This window comes from Streptopelia decaocto (assembly GCF_964273445.1).
Source record: "Streptopelia decaocto genome assembly, chromosome: 13".
Taxonomy (NCBI): Eukaryota; Metazoa; Chordata; class Aves; order Columbiformes; family Columbidae; genus Streptopelia; species Streptopelia decaocto.
The window spans coordinates 234,549-249,375 of NC_138668.1; the positions used below are offsets into that span (position 1 = coordinate 234,549).

General features: G+C 50.0%; 1 protein-coding gene across 10 annotated transcripts in view; it reads left to right on the forward strand.

The window, feature by feature from the left end:
• The window catches only part of CYTH3 (cytohesin 3), a gene marked incomplete at its 5' end in the record, with an annotated part of 51,691 nt that extends 37,050 nt beyond the window's left edge, over positions 1–14,641 (forward strand). For 4 of the 10 annotated variants that reach the window (XM_082064914.1, XM_082064915.1, XM_082064913.1 and 1 more), the window contains 6 exons: positions 377–525; positions 1,528–1,639; positions 9,471–9,547; positions 9,628–9,699; positions 9,827–9,981; positions 10,579–14,641. In XM_082064914.1, the coding sequence (XP_081921040.1) occupies positions 377–525; positions 1,528–1,639; positions 9,471–9,547; positions 9,628–9,699; positions 9,827–9,981; positions 10,579–10,651 (638 nt within the window). In that variant the 3' untranslated portion in view covers positions 10,652–14,641. The remainder of the gene's footprint in view (positions 1–376; positions 526–1,527; positions 1,640–9,470; positions 9,548–9,627; positions 9,700–9,826; positions 9,982–10,578) is intronic. The other 6 variants (XR_014185350.1, XR_014185348.1, XR_014185349.1 and 3 more) reach the window with 6 other exon arrangements.
• Between the last annotated feature and the right edge of the window lie 186 nt (positions 14,642–14,827).

Here is a 14,827-nt window from a genome sequence, read left to right on the forward strand (position 1 = left end):
CTTGGAATAGGAGTCTGACCATGTCTGTTATAGGATCTACTGATATGATCTAGGCAGAATCTGTGTGCAGAGACTGTTTTGCCCAGGAGCACCTCAGTGTTTCAAGTAGAATGTTCATTTAGGCCGATAGCAACGATTTCAAAGAATTGAAAACAGCCTTTGAATGCTCTTGTGCTGTTTTTCCCATATTGGCTTTTAATTTGAATAGTTACATATTTTTTCTCCTTAGGCTTACTTAACAGTTTAAAGAAAGATTTGAGACTGTTTTCGTGTCTAGTGTTCGGGATTTCTGACTGCCTGTCTGTTTTACTTCATCGGTCCATTTTACATGCTTGTGCCACAACACATTAAGATAACTTTTCAAATATTTTTTCAGATACGTGCTATGTGCTGTCCTTTGCAATCATTATGTTAAATACCAGTCTGCACAACCAGAATGTAAGAGATAAACCAACAGTCGAGAGGTTTATTTCTATGAATCGTGGAATTAATGAAGGTGGAGACCTTCCAGAAGAATTACTACGGGTAAGTTAGAGTGGGTAAGACAAGGCATTGCTTTGTGTGTTTAACGGGAAGGCAGAGGCAGGTACAGCAGCTCCCGCAGGCCTGTCAGGGGCCGTAGGACGCGCTCTGGCGTGCACGGCCATTGAGCCGCTGAGAGGAGCCTTCTCTGGGGCTCACAGCTGCCTTGAGCCCTGAGAGGAGCCTTCTCTGGGGCTCACAGCTGCCTTGAGCCGCTGAGAGGAGCCTTCTCTGGGGCTCACAGCTGCCTTGAGCCGCTGAGAGGAGCCTTCTCTGGGGCTCACAGCTGCCTTGAGCCCTGAGAGGAGCCTTCTCTGGGGCTCACAGCTGCCTTGAGCCGCTGAGAGGAGCCTTCTCTGGGGCTCACAGCTGCCTTGACCCGCTTCTCCCTGCGTTCCAGCTCGTTGAGGCTCGGCAGTACAGAGGAGACGCTCTGTACGTCTCTCAGTAGTTTGCTGATGGCAAAATTCTTGTGCAATTGGCTTCTTATGGAAAAAAAAAAAGAAAAAGTAGTATTTCTGGATAAGTCAAAGATGGAAAAAATAGTAAAAATCACTGTTTTGTTACTGCTTCTCATTTCTTTCCATGTGTCTTGGGGAGTTTCCTCCTGTCCCTTGAGATATCCATGAAAATACTTATTTCTCTGAGACAGTGTGATGGTCTGAACCACCTTCTGAAACCCAGGTTCATTTGGCAAACCTTGCACTGAATGAGACCGGACCCTGAAACCTTGGAAGTACCGAATGCTGCCGTTAAAGAGAAAATGTCTTTGCTAGGAGCACTTATAAAAACCTGTTAAAGAGACGCTTGTTTGTAGATTAAGTAGTTTAAAATCACACTTAATCAAAGTAGTAAACAAAGATTGAGAATGGGTGCTCCAGAATTTTATGGAAGCCCCTCCTATGCTTTTTTATAAATAGTCTCAGAAGCACTAAGATGTCCTGATTGCATTTTCTGTTAGACATTTATTAATGAGGTCTTTCTCCTCTTTTTTTATTCTTCTAGAATTTATATGAAAGTATTAAGAATGAGCCGTTTAAAATTCCAGAGGATGATGGAAATGATCTAACGCACACATTTTTTAATCCAGATAGAGAAGGTTGGCTGCTGAAATTAGGTTAGTTATAAGGGCAGTTTTGCTGCTATATGTTTGTTCATTGTTAGCGTGTTTACTGCTTCCATGTCTATCTGCTTTCTTGTGAAAGTAACAGGATTAACTTTATAATTTGTATTTAAAAATATATGAACCAAAATAGTAACTCCTTTACATCTAAAGGTTGTTACTTGTTATTCTGTGTATCCAAACTTTGGAGTTTTATTTCTGATCTATGAGAAATAAAAACTCCGTGACAAAAAGGAAACACCATGTGGTATTTGCTACATGCTGTGACTGAGAAATAACAGCTGGGTCTCCATAAGGTCATTGCAGAAAACCGGGTGCTATTTCAACTCAGTTTTCTGTGTACAAAAAAAGGATTTATCTTCAAATACTTTTTTAGTATGTCTTTATTTTTCCATATTTTTTGTGACTTTCTCTTGGTTTGGTTTTGGCTATGATTTTTTTAATGAGTGGTTTAAATGTGCCTTCTTGTTTTCCTTATGGCCTATGACCTCTATCACCTTTCTGTTCTGTGACTGGCTGTCTCTGCTTATTCTGCATTAGGAGGTACGTATCCGATTGCTTTCCAGTCCCCTCTTCTTCAGTTGCTCATTCTTCAATTTTCTTCCTCCTTCCTCCTGTTTTTTTGTCTTTTTTTTTAATCAAATGCATTGTAGCGTGTTGTTTATCCTCGGTGTCACCAACAGGATGGTCACTGGTGCTCTAGGGGACTGGCGTGTCAGTGTCTGTCCTCGGTGTCACCAACAGGATGGTCACTGGTGCTCTAGGGGACTGGCGTGTCAGTGTCACCAACAGGATGGTCACTGGTGCTCTGGGGACTGGCGTGTCAGTGTCACCAACAGGATGGTCACTGGTGCTCTAGGGGACTGGCGTGTCAGTGTCACCAGCAGGATGGTCACTGGTGCTCTAGGGGACTGGTGTGTCAGTGTCACTAACAGGATGGTCACTGGTGCTCTGGGGACTGGCGTGTCAGTGTCACCAGCAGGATAGTCATTGCTGCTCTAGGGGACTGGCATATCAGTGTCTTGCTCACGTGAGTGTGCTCTGCAAAAGAACCTGCTCACCTATAAAGGAGAAAAATAAAGACATCTATTCAACCTTCTTTTCTTGTTCATTGCAGAATGTAACAAGGGAAGAATAATTTCTGCTGAGAGAAAATGTCTTACTCTTGTGATAAAGTTCCGGAGTGGTTTTGTTAGTTGTATATCAATTATATTAGATTATTGAAAGATTGATTATTATGCATTTATAAAAACTGTTCTTTGCTTATTTTCCTTTGTAAATCATACATTTAGCTTACTAAACAGACACTTAAATGAGCATCAAATTTAGACTTGCGGAAACCTCTGGTAATTGGCGCTCTCCTGGCAATGCAAGGTGCCCTTGTTTACAGGCTCTTAAAGTTGTCGAGATTCACTTTTCCACTTGGGCTTAGAGAAGCTTTTCCTATATAAAGGACATTGAAATTTTATTTTGACATTTGTTTTTCACTAAAAACCACCAGTACGTGCTGCAGTAGAGCCAGTTGTTGGCCACTGCTTGTTTAAGTAGAGGAATTTTGCGTTGATGGCTGAAGTGTGAGAAGGGATGTGTGCCGGGGGTCAGTGTGGTGCAAGTGGAGCCCGTTAGAGCCGTGAACCTGTTGTACTGACTGCACCTGGAAATTCGTGGTCACGCTAGTGCTGGAAGGAGTTACATGTGAAAAGGAAGCATTTGAATTCATTCACATGCTCTCCAATGTCTTATTTTGACCGTCGCGCTACAGATGCTATAGAGCTCTTTGTCTTTCTAGCTCTGAAAGCGCACGGCCCTTGCTATGTGACGTGCGTTGGCTCAGCTGGCGCAATCCATCTCTGGTACAAGGTCAATAAAACCAACTTTTCGTTACATACGACACAGATGAGAGAAGGTGCACAGAAAACCCAGTTGTATAGCACGTGTGAAACAGGGTGGTGTACGTAACGCTCCCACGGCGGGAGGGTTGTTTGAGGGAAGAAACGAAACGTGTCCGGGAGCCTCTGGTGAATCAGTCTGCGAACGCTTCCGTACGGACTGTGTCTCTTCAGCAGACACGGGCTGGTGCAGACAGAGACACTTTGCTACTCGAGATGCGGGGACCAGAAACAAACCTGGCACGCTTTTTTAAAAATTTCCTTTTGTCTTTCCTCTGCCGTGAGTTTCCTGTTCGCTGGGAGGCTCAGCCGCGCGTTGGAGACCGTGCCGTCTCAGGCATGTTGTTTGCATTTTTACAGACCTTTCTGTTGGGAAACACTTCTTGTGAAATGGATGGGGTTTCCTTCGGTTCTGGAAGATGCCGATACTGAGAGTTTCAGTATTGTTGAAGTGTGAAGGAGACTGTATTCCTGGGTGAGAGTTCAGGTGCTTAGTTGTGATAATACTTGTAACTTGAAATAGAAGGTTTTAGATAAAACTATAAATAACACAAAGACAACTCCCAAACCCTGAGTATATCAAGACAGTATTTTGTATTTAGTTTTTCTTATAGTCAGCCCTTCCTGTTTATTACTTGTGGCCCTCTTTTGAGTACTCCAGCTGTGCTGATTATCCTCTGGGCAGGAGGTGGGTATCGTGAAACTTTCGTGTATGGTAAAATTCACCTGTCCTAGAGCCCACTCCAGCTCTGCAGCCTGGCGCTGGCTGTAGAACCTCGGGGCGAGTTTGCTGCTCCGAATTGTTCAGAGGTGACTTTGTGCAAGTCTGAGAGCCAGACCTGGCGGCCAGACAGCAGTTCTGGTTTTATCTCTCCAGACTCAGCCGGTGCCTTTATATAGACACCTTTTATCTCGGTAAACCTGAATTATCATTCCGTTCTACATTGTTCGAAGCATGGTGTAATGAGAACGAGTGCTACAAGTGAAAATCTGAAAGCTGCTGAGTGCTAGCGAATCCTCACTTAGAGCAGCTGGAGACATTACGAGCTTTTAGATTTTTCTGTGTCATCATTATTAGTGGTGTTAGTACCATGAAATTTTCTGCTATCCGCTTTATTTTCAAATTATTTTCTGTGTTCTCTGTCCTAATATCCAAGTTACAATCATTTTGCACAGGGAGGTGTTTCCTTGCCTAAAACAGCTGCTCTTGGCAAATAGCTTGGTTTCTGTAATATTGTCTTCTGGTTAGAGGGGAAACGGTGCCATTACTCCGCCAGACTGGAGGGGAAGTGATTCAGGGCAGACGCGTGGCGGCGTTAACGCGGTCAGGCGGTTACCGAGGGCCGCGCTCCGTGCGGCGCGTCCGCCTGCGAGGGACGGGGCTCCGGCTGCAGGGCGAGGGCGCAGCGCGGCTGGCCGAGGGACGGGGCTTCGGCTCCGGCTGCGGGGCGAGGGCGCAGCGCGGCTGGCCGAGGAACGGGGCTCCGGCTGCGGGGCGAGGGCGCAGCGCGGCTGGCCGAGGGACGGGGCTCCGGCTGCGGGGCGAGGGCGCAGCGCGGCCGGCCGAGGGACGGGGCTCCGGCTGCGGGGCGAGGGCGCAGCGCGGCTGGCCGAGGGACGGGGCTTCGGCTCCGGCTGCGGGGCGAGGGCGCAGCGCGGCCGGCCGAGGAACGGGGCTCCGGCTGCGGGGCGAGGGCGCAGCGCGGCCGGCCGAGGAACGGGGCTCCGGCTGCGGGGCGAGGGCGCAGCGCGGCCGGCCGAGGGACGGGGCTCCGGCTGCGGGGCGAGGGCGCAGCGCGGCTGGCCGAGGGACGGGGCTTCGGCTCCGGCTGCGGGGCGAGGGCGCAGCGCGGCTGGCCGAGGGACGGGGCTTCGGCTGCGGGGCGAGGGCGCAGCGCGGCTGGCCGAGGGACGGGGCTTCGGCTGCGGGGCGAGGGCGCAGCGCGGCTGGCCGAGGGACGGGGCTCCGGCTGCGGGGCGAGGGCGCAGCGCGGCTGGCCGAGGGACGGGGCTTCGGCTCCGGCTGCGGGGCGAGGGCGCAGCGCGGCCGGCCGAGGAACGGGGCTCCGGCTGCGGGGCGAGGGCGCAGCGCGGCTGGCCGAGGGACGGGGCTTCGGCTCCCGCTCCGGCTGCGGGGCGAGGGCGCAGCGCGGCTGGCCGAGGGACGGGGCTTCGGCTGCGGGGCGAGGGCGCAGCGCGGCCGGCCGAGGAACGGGGCTCCGGCTGCGGGGCGAGGGCGCAGCGCGGCCGGCCGAGGAACGGGGCTCCGGCTGCGGGGCGAGGGCGCAGCGCGGCTGGCCGAGGGACGGGGCTTCGGCTGCGGGGCGAGGGCGCAGCGCGGCTGGCCGAGGGACGGGCGCTGCCCGGCGCCCGCCGGCTCCTGCTGGCTGCTGCTCCTCTCACTTAATGTGAACCTTCTTTTTTGAAAAAAACTCAAACTTCAATCCGATCATCTGTATAGTTGTACAGTTGCTGAGTCCGTTCCACCTAGTGGTATCTAAATGAACCGAGAGGAAAAAAACATTCTTGAAGTGTGCATCTCTCTTTCTATCTCAGACTTTATAGAAATGTGCTGAAGATTTGGGTAGAATTTGCTAACTTCAGATACATTGCTGCCTTTAGTCCTAACACCGCCTTCAATTCCAAAATTGGTGGTTTTGAAGTCATTGCCCCTTGTTTTTCCGTTTGGTATAGGTGGTTTCTTTTACCTTGTTCTATAGTTCATACTTTGCCCAGAGTTGCAAAAAAATAATTGTATGTTGGCTTACATAGGTGAAGTGTTTCTGTTCCTCCTTCTGCACATTCTGCCTTGTTGTGGCCTTTTCTTGTGGTTTCCTTAGATTTCTACCTACAAGATATCACGCTGCTTTATTTTGTTGTTTGAGATGCCTTTGATCAGCTCGTTCTTTGAGAAGTACACACCGACATCTCTCCACTTCTGTAAGCGTTTATGGATTCATACTGTGATTTTCTTGAGCCTCTTCTGCTAACTTAATTCCTTCCAGTTTCAATCTTTAAAAGGCTGGGGGCTGGAGGAAGGTACGAACTATGGTACTAAAGCCCTTTGTTGTTTTGTGAGCCTGCAGCAGTCTCGGCCGAGGAAAAGAATGTTTACTTATCACGAGTTCTTACCCGTTAATCTTGCACGCAGTGTGTACGGGTCACAGAGCCTTATCAGCCAGCTTCTTGGGTTTTAGCCCGTTGTAAAGGCGTATTAAATGCATGTTATATGGTGACCCCTGCAAACTTGATAAGTACAGATTAGGTTGCATTTCAAGCTTTAATAGTGTTTCTGTGCTGTTGACAGCCACAATGAAGTAACAGGAGGCAGGAAGACAGAGACTTCTATGCGAGAACAGTTCCTTATTCTGAAAAAAACCCCTCCCATGCTGCTATTTTTGGAAGAGAAGAGCAACTCCTGGCTCGGCGGAGCAGGGACCCGGGGTCCATTTCCATGACTCCCGTGAGCGCTGGAGCTGCTCTGGGGCGAAGGGAGCAGCAGGAGGGATGTTGCTGGAGATATTTAATCTTCTGGCTTCAACATCAATACTGTCCTGGAGCTGGGAAATGTTTAATGACAAAAGCTTCATCAGAACTGAATACAAAAGTTTTCAGGTTTGAGAAGTCTGGCTTTTCCAAAGAGAGGGAATGTTGTCAGGCAAACTCAAATGTCACTTGCTGCTTGGCGCTTCGTATTGTTCTGGGAGGTGTGTTGTAAGTCTGGTGTTTCTGCCTTAAATTATAAGCAGGCCTTCTTTTAAATATATGGTTATTACCTGGTTATTTTTTATTAATTGTGTTTTGACACGATACCACTGTTTGAGAGACACCCTTGCTCGGTTTGAGCTGCCTTTGATACAACCTGTGTGCCTGTTGGTTTCACCCTCTCCCCTGCTGAGTTGTGTTTCTACTAGAACTGGGTGAACCGGGACGTGTGGTGCCAGCTGATGTTATTGCCAGCCCCAAAAACATGGTGGCCTTTTTGTGCCATAAAAATGTTAAATGATGTTAACCTGTTAACTTTAGAGAGCACAGTGTGACTTAAAATCATGTCAATGAGCATGGGGTGTGTGAAAACACGTCCTGTAACGGGGACAGCGCGGACTGTCCCGGCAGCCGCCTTGACTGGGTGGCTGCTGATTCAGTGATCTGGAAGTGGGTCAAGCTGAAGTTCGTCAGCTTTCCATTCCAAGCCCGAATACTTCCTGATGCTTCAACCAGCTCTCAGGCCAGGTGATGGGAATTTTTCTAGTGACTTACGTGCCAGTTTGACTGTTTCTGGAATGCTTTATTTAAGGATCTGTCACAGTGGTTGTATTAAGGAGCCACCAGTTCTTCCCTCACTGTCTCCACTCAGCCATTCATTCTGTCACAGCTTCTGCATCTTGCACTATTTTGCCTTCTCCACTTCACCGCACCTGCTTGCAGATTGAATTTTTCTTAAGATGTTTGTGCGTGTAGTGGAAACATAAAGTTTACTGAGCGTGTTGAGCACTGCAGAGTTCGCGCTGGTGACCGTGCAGGTCTGGAACCAGGCAAAAGGAGCACACGACGCGCAACGCGCTCGGTCTGCGATGCCAGCACGCAGTGGGCTGCTATCAAGAAATTTCATTATATTCCTAGAGTGGTTCTTTAAGTTAATATGATTTGGATTTCTGTATTAAACAAAAAACCCAGCTATCTCAAGTAGAATGAAAAGATTAAAAAAATATGCTTCTGCCTTGGATTTAGTTATATGACTTGGATCAAATTGGGGGTCTTGTGTGTATCAATAGTACTCTTTTATGCACGGGTGTTCAATAGCAAGATCAACTACTGAGAAGTTGGGTTAATGAGATTAAATCACTGCTGAATGGATGATGCACAGGTGGTGACATACTCCTGAAGCCAGATAACTGTGGTGGAACCAAGCCTGTATATTAATAACATGTGAATGCTTTATCTACAATTGTCATTCCTGGAAATGAGTTTTTAAAATCAGGTACTAGTGGAATGCCAGGCATGTTGTGAGGCAGCCACCGGCAGGACGGACCGAGACAACAGTGTGTGCTTCTAAGAGGAACTGTTCCCTATGGGGGACATTAGCAGGAATAAGAAAGAGGAGCTCTGTGGTTGCTCTTGTCTAAACTGAAAATGCAGGAAAAGTTTGGCATTTTTGGAGCAGTATTTCTTCTGTCATGTGTACTCAATGATGCATTAACCCATAAAGAGAACACGTTTTTAAAATACTAAGTGCTGAAAAGTGACTAAACCCAGAACATTTTGGCATAGGATCTGCTCCCGCTTGACGACACATCATATTTGTTCTGCTAGTAATATTTATAAACGTCTTATGCACTTGATGTTAAATCCGAAAGTAGAGAGAGGTTCTTAATCACACAAATGCTCATGAGTGGAGTGAAAGGAAGGAGAGAAGGCAGCCAACGGCCCGGCGGGGCTGGCCCGGCGGTGCGGGGCCGGGCCCCCGCGCTGCGGCCGCGCTGGGCGCGTTTGAGCGCTCCGCTCTGGTTCCTGACGCAGCCAACGGCCGGGGCGGGGGCGGGGGCGGGGCTGGCCCGGCGGTGCGGGGACGGAGACACCGCGGCCTCAGCGCTGCCGCTCGGTGTCCGCTCGGTGTCCGCTCGGTGTCCGCTCGGTGTCCGCTCGGTGTCTGCCCGGTGTCCGCTCGGTGTCTGCCCGGTGTCTGCCCGGTGTCTGCCCGGTGTCTGCCCGGTGTCTGCCCGGTGTCCGCTCGGTGTCTGCCCGGCGGCGCCGCGGGCGGTGCTGCCTCCGTCTGGCAGCGCGTGCTGTAGCCTCAGCTCATCTCTGCCCGATCCATTTACCATTGAGTAATTAACCCGTATTTTGAAAGACGAGGAAAATGGAATTACTTTCTTATCCTTGTTGAAGCCTTGACAGCGACACCCGTCTAACTCAGCCGCACCTTCTGGTTGTAGGGGGAAGAGTGAAAACGTGGAAACGGAGATGGTTTATTCTGACTGATAACTGCCTGTATTACTTCGAATACACAACAGTGAGTATATATTACAGTGAACCGTGTTTGTAATCAGGATATTTAAGTGGCTAATGATGTGGTAATTTTTTAATTTTTAGGACAAAGAACCTAGAGGAATTATTCCGTTAGAAAATCTGAGCATAAGAGAAGTTGAAGACCCTAGAAAACCAGTAAGATATTTTAACATTCATTTTATAAATGAAGTAAACCATATAGAACTTAGGTGTAGTGTTCAGTTAAGATGTTTGTCGGTTTTGTTTTGTTTTTAAAATGTATTTCTTAATTTCTGCCCTTCAGAACTGCTTCGAGCTCTACAACCCCAGTCATAAAGGTCAAGTAATCAAAGCGTGTAAAACGGAAGCCGACGGCAGAGTGGTGGAAGGCAACCACGTAGTGTACAGGATCTCTGCTCCCACCCCGGAGGAAAAGGAAGAGTGGATAAAATCTATCAAGTGAGTTTAAAGTCGTAAGTGTGTTTCAGAAATTGAGTGTAAGCTCTTTTAGGAGTAAGATACGAAGAGAATTTGCGTTCCAGCTTGTTTGAAGCGTTCTGACACGGCAGCATCCGCCAGGGCGAGCGACAGGCTGTGTGGGGCTGACAAATCTGTTCCTGTCGGGTCCTAAGGCAATAGTGCTGCGAACTCAGATGGGGAAAATGCGGGTTCTAAATGTTTCTGTAAAGCAAATGTAAAGCCTTGCGTGAGCCATCTTTAACCCTAATCTTGTTAGATTCTTGCGTCACCTAATAATCAACTTTCGTGACGTGTATCTCGAGCATGTTCACAGTGCAGCTTTAAACTTTCACAGCTTGACTTCATCTTGTAGGGTTTGTAAAGCAGAAGTAAATAATGGTCAAGGTGAAGGTATGAACTCTCAGCAAATCACAGCTGAGTAATGTCTTTTTCTAAAGAAATATTTGTGATGCTCAGAAGTGAACCATCCGTTATCTCAGTAGGAGTGCGGAGTCATCGTCAGGGAAAAGGAACAAAATGGTTTTGGTTTTCAAAACTCTTTGTTAACCAAACTGACGATTACTTTTTTCCTTCTAGAGCAAGTATCAGCAGGGATCCCTTTTACGATATGCTGGCAACAAGGAAACGAAGAATTGCAAATAAGAAATAGAACACGATCAGCAACTTGTATACCTGCATCATCGTACAAATGAGCGTGCAGTTGAGTGATAATGTAAAAATTGGACAAGCTAAATTAAGATAACTGTAATTTTTATATATATATACACTTTACTAAGACAAAACCGTGACAAGACCTTTCGAGGTAAAGTTATTGATGTGCAATTTGAAGTAAGCTTTGAATCCCAGACGATGATTATATTGGAACTTAATTCAGCTGAAAACTCAGGAGCCTTGTTTTCACTGACGTTAGTTACACCTCCAGTTTACTTGGGTTGGGAGGGAAGGAGCTCGAAGGTCGTAGTAAATGTCCTGTTCCTGTTGTTTGAGCACATTGCCCGTGAAAGGAGGAGTGATTATAAGACTTTCATCTGTCACTAAAATGCATCAAAAGTACCGTGTGAGCAGAAAACCCACAGTCTCAGTATCAGTTTCACAGGAAATGTGTTGTCGTGCGTTTGACAGCGAGTGAACAGCTGTGTGAAGCTTTCCTTTGGGGTTCGCTCTCTTACCTTGTGGAAGCAGCTTTTCCTCTTTGGAGACGCAGCCCGGCGCCGTGCGGGTGACGGGCTGTGCGGGTGACGGGCTGTGCCGCGGGTCTGTGCGGGTGACGGGCTGTGCTGCGGGTCTGTGCGGGTGACGGGCCGTGCGGGTGACGGGCCGTGCGGGTGACGGGCCGTGCGGGTGACGGGCTGTGTGGGTGACGGGCTGTGCCGCGGGGCTATGCGGGTGACGGGCCGTGCCGCGGGGCTGTGCGGGTGACGGGCTGTGCGGGTGACGGGCCGCGCCGCGGGGCCGTGCCGCGGGGCCGTGCGGGTGACGGGCCGTGCGGGTGACGGGCCGTGCGGGTGACGGGCTGTGCCGCGGGGCTGTGCCGCAGGGCTGTGCCGCGGGGCCGTGCGGGTGACGGGCCATGCCGCGGGGCCGTGCGGGTGACGGGCCATGCCGCGGGGCCGTGCCGCGGGGCCGTGCCGCGGGGCTGTGCCGTGAGGGCCTGGGACACGTGCAGGTCCCGACAGCAGAGGTTCGAGTCTGTGGACGTGACACTGAGTACAGACGTGGTTTGGTGTTTGCTAAAACTCCCTCCTGTCAGCTCATACGCTCACAATAAGCAGTAAGACTTAATGACTGGTTTAATCTGCTTTTTATATAGCAACATCCTTCTTGTGTTGTTTTAGATATGTTGTAGTTTAATTAACACTAAGTTACTACTAAAGGAGTAAGATGACACGGCTTGCACGAGTTGAGGCTTTGCATGTGAAAACACCCCCCAGTAATTTAACATGCGTTTTGAGTTTTTAACTGGAAAATCCAGGAAGGTGGAATCTTTTTGCAAGATGCAGCCCTGTGCAGTTAAGTGAGCAGGTTTTGTTCCTTTGCTTGATGACAAACATTGGACATACAGGAAAGTTCAGTATTTTTACTGCGTTCTTAAAGGCGCTTGTTCGGATCTGTGCTTCAGCAGTTGCAGTCGAGCGCTGTCAGCGCAGCTCGGGCGGCTGCAGTTACAGCAGCGTCTGGCGCTGCAGGGAATGAGCTGCGCTGGCACAACCAGGCTTCTTCGGTTCATCTGGGTCACGTCTCCTGGTAACTACTTGCCTTGTTACTTGCCTTGTTTTTCATGGGGTGTCAGCCTGTGGATGTTTTGCTTTATTGCATGAAAAGAGCAAGAGAGACTTTTGTGCCCCTCGGATTTTGCCGTGTGGAGCTGCAGTCTGGGCAGTGCCCAGAGCCCAGTGCTTTCAGGGCAGTAAAATTCAACCAAAGGACGCAGAATCCTTGGATAAGTGTCAGTGTGGGGACATCTTTGCTTAATGGAACACATTTAAACTCTATAGAAAGCAGTTAAGTTGTGTGTGCTGTGTTTGCGAAGCAGCGCGATGGCAGAGCCGCTCGTTTCGGGTCCTCTGTTCCGCACCTTCGGGCTTTGTTCTCAGGCAGGTTGTGCGTCAGTTCTGGCTTTGGACAAGTAGATTTGTAATGCAAACAGCGATAAGCCAGAGTCAGTGGTACTAATGGGTGTAAAGGTAGAAAACAGCAAATCAAGTATTTCTAGAGAAATGTGGCATTACAAAAGCATTAATAAGCCATGAAGCACTTTTGCATCAATTCTTATCTTCCGAAATACCACCTTCCAGAAAAATCTGTGTATTTACCCAGGTAAGGGCGTCTGCCCATACGCATGAAGGAAACGCCTTCAGAGTTCATTTGCTGTATTTAGTTTGAAGTTCTTATATCTGGCAGAAATAATTATTTAGAGTAACATGTAACAGAGAATATTATAGCAGGAAATATATTATTTCTTAGCATTAAAATGCGACATCTTAAACAGCTATTTGTGGTGCTCAATATATCTATTTACCAAAGCTAATGGAATAGCGTTCTTGTGTGTGATAATATTTGATTTCAAATGTTCTTTGTAAACAGTATTAACAGGGAGTGAAACTGGCCCAAACTTTCCACTGGCCATGAGGCCAGTAAAACAAAGTGGCTTGTGAAAGTTTTGGCCAAATCAGGTACTACCCATGAGAGAAGAAGAATCTCTCGACCTTTCCCTCGCGCGCTGGCTCCGGGCGCGGGGCGGCTGCCGGAGCAGGAGCCGGCGCGGCGGCCTCGGGGGGCGCGTCGCGGGGGCCGTGCGAGCCCGAGCCCGGCGGGGCCGCGGCCGCGGGCCTTTGCTGGCGCCGCGCGGGCAGTCCCGCAGCTCCTGGCGCTGCCATGGGCAGTCCCGCAGCTCCTGGCGCTGCCATGGGCAGTCCCGCAGCTCCTGGTGCCAACGCGGGCAGTCCCGCAGCTCCTGGCGCTGCCATGGGCAGTCCCGCAGCTCCTGGTGCCGCACGGGCAGTCCCGCAGCTCCTGGTGCTGCCATGGGCAGTCCCGCAGCTCCTGGCGCCACGCGGGCAGTCCCGCAGCTCCCGGTGCCAACGCAGGCAGTCCCGCAGCTCCTGGTGCCGCACGGGCAGTCCCGCAGCTCCTGGTGCTGCGTGGCGCCGGTCGCGGCCGCGGGGCCATGCGCGGTGTCGCGGGGCCGTGCGCGGTGTCGCGGGGCCGTGCGCGGTGTCGCGGGGCCGTGTTCGGTGTCCGGGCCGCGGGGCCGTGCGCGGTGTCGCGGGGCCGTGCGCGGTGTCGCGGGGCCGTGCTTGGTGTCGCGGCCGCGGGGCCGTGCGCGGTGTCGCGGGGCCGTGTTCGGTGTCCGGGCCGCGGGGCCGTGCTCGGTGTCGCGGGGCCGTGCTCGGTGTCGCGGGGCCGTGCGCGGTGTCGCGGGGCCGTGCGCGGTGTCGCGGGGCCGTGTTCGGTGTCTGGGCCGCGGGGCCGTGCGCGGTGTCGCGGGGCCGTGCGCGGTGTCGCGGGGCCGTGCGCGGTGTCGCGGGGCCGTGTTCGGTGTCCGGGCCGCGGGGCCGTGCGCGGTGTCGCGGGGCCGTGTTCGGTGTCGCGGCCGCGGGGCCGCCGTGAGCCGGGCGGCCGTGCGGAGCCCTGGGCTCTGCTGCGCTGACTTCACCTTCACAGTATCCCGACAAAACAGGCTCTGCTTTGCTGAACATCTTGAACTGTTTTAAACTGGTACAAAACCGAACCTTTGTAAACTGAGCAGCATTTATAATGCTCCATATATATAAAAACAATGCATATTTTTAAGATTTATTACATATCTATGTAGATATGCTTGCTGGAAAAGCTCAGTCTGTTGTAGACCAAATGCTACAAATTAAGACTTGTGGCTTACCAGTTTCATTTCTATATTTTCTTGGAAAATGTTTCTAGCTAGAGTTTAAATACAAACTGTAAATACTGTACAGATATGTATTGATTATAAGTATTACTTGGTGTACACAAGTGATTTGCATGACAAATACTCTGTATCAATCATTGTTAAAAATGTGATGTTCTATGTAAATCCACTGCAATATTAATGTTTTCATTTATCATTAAGACCTGTTACTTAAGTCTGGAGATTTTCTCAAAAATAAAGTGTGAAACGGCACTATTGTGTAGCTCCTCATTTACCAAGAATACATGGGAGGCAATGTTTTGTTTTTGAGATGAAGGTTCCGTTTCGCAGCATGTGTTGTAATTAATTACCCTTTCTCCACCTCTAGGCTCACCCGGTCCAACTGTCGGGTTTACGGAGAAAGACCTTCAGCCGCAAGGCAGATGGTTTCGGGAGCGC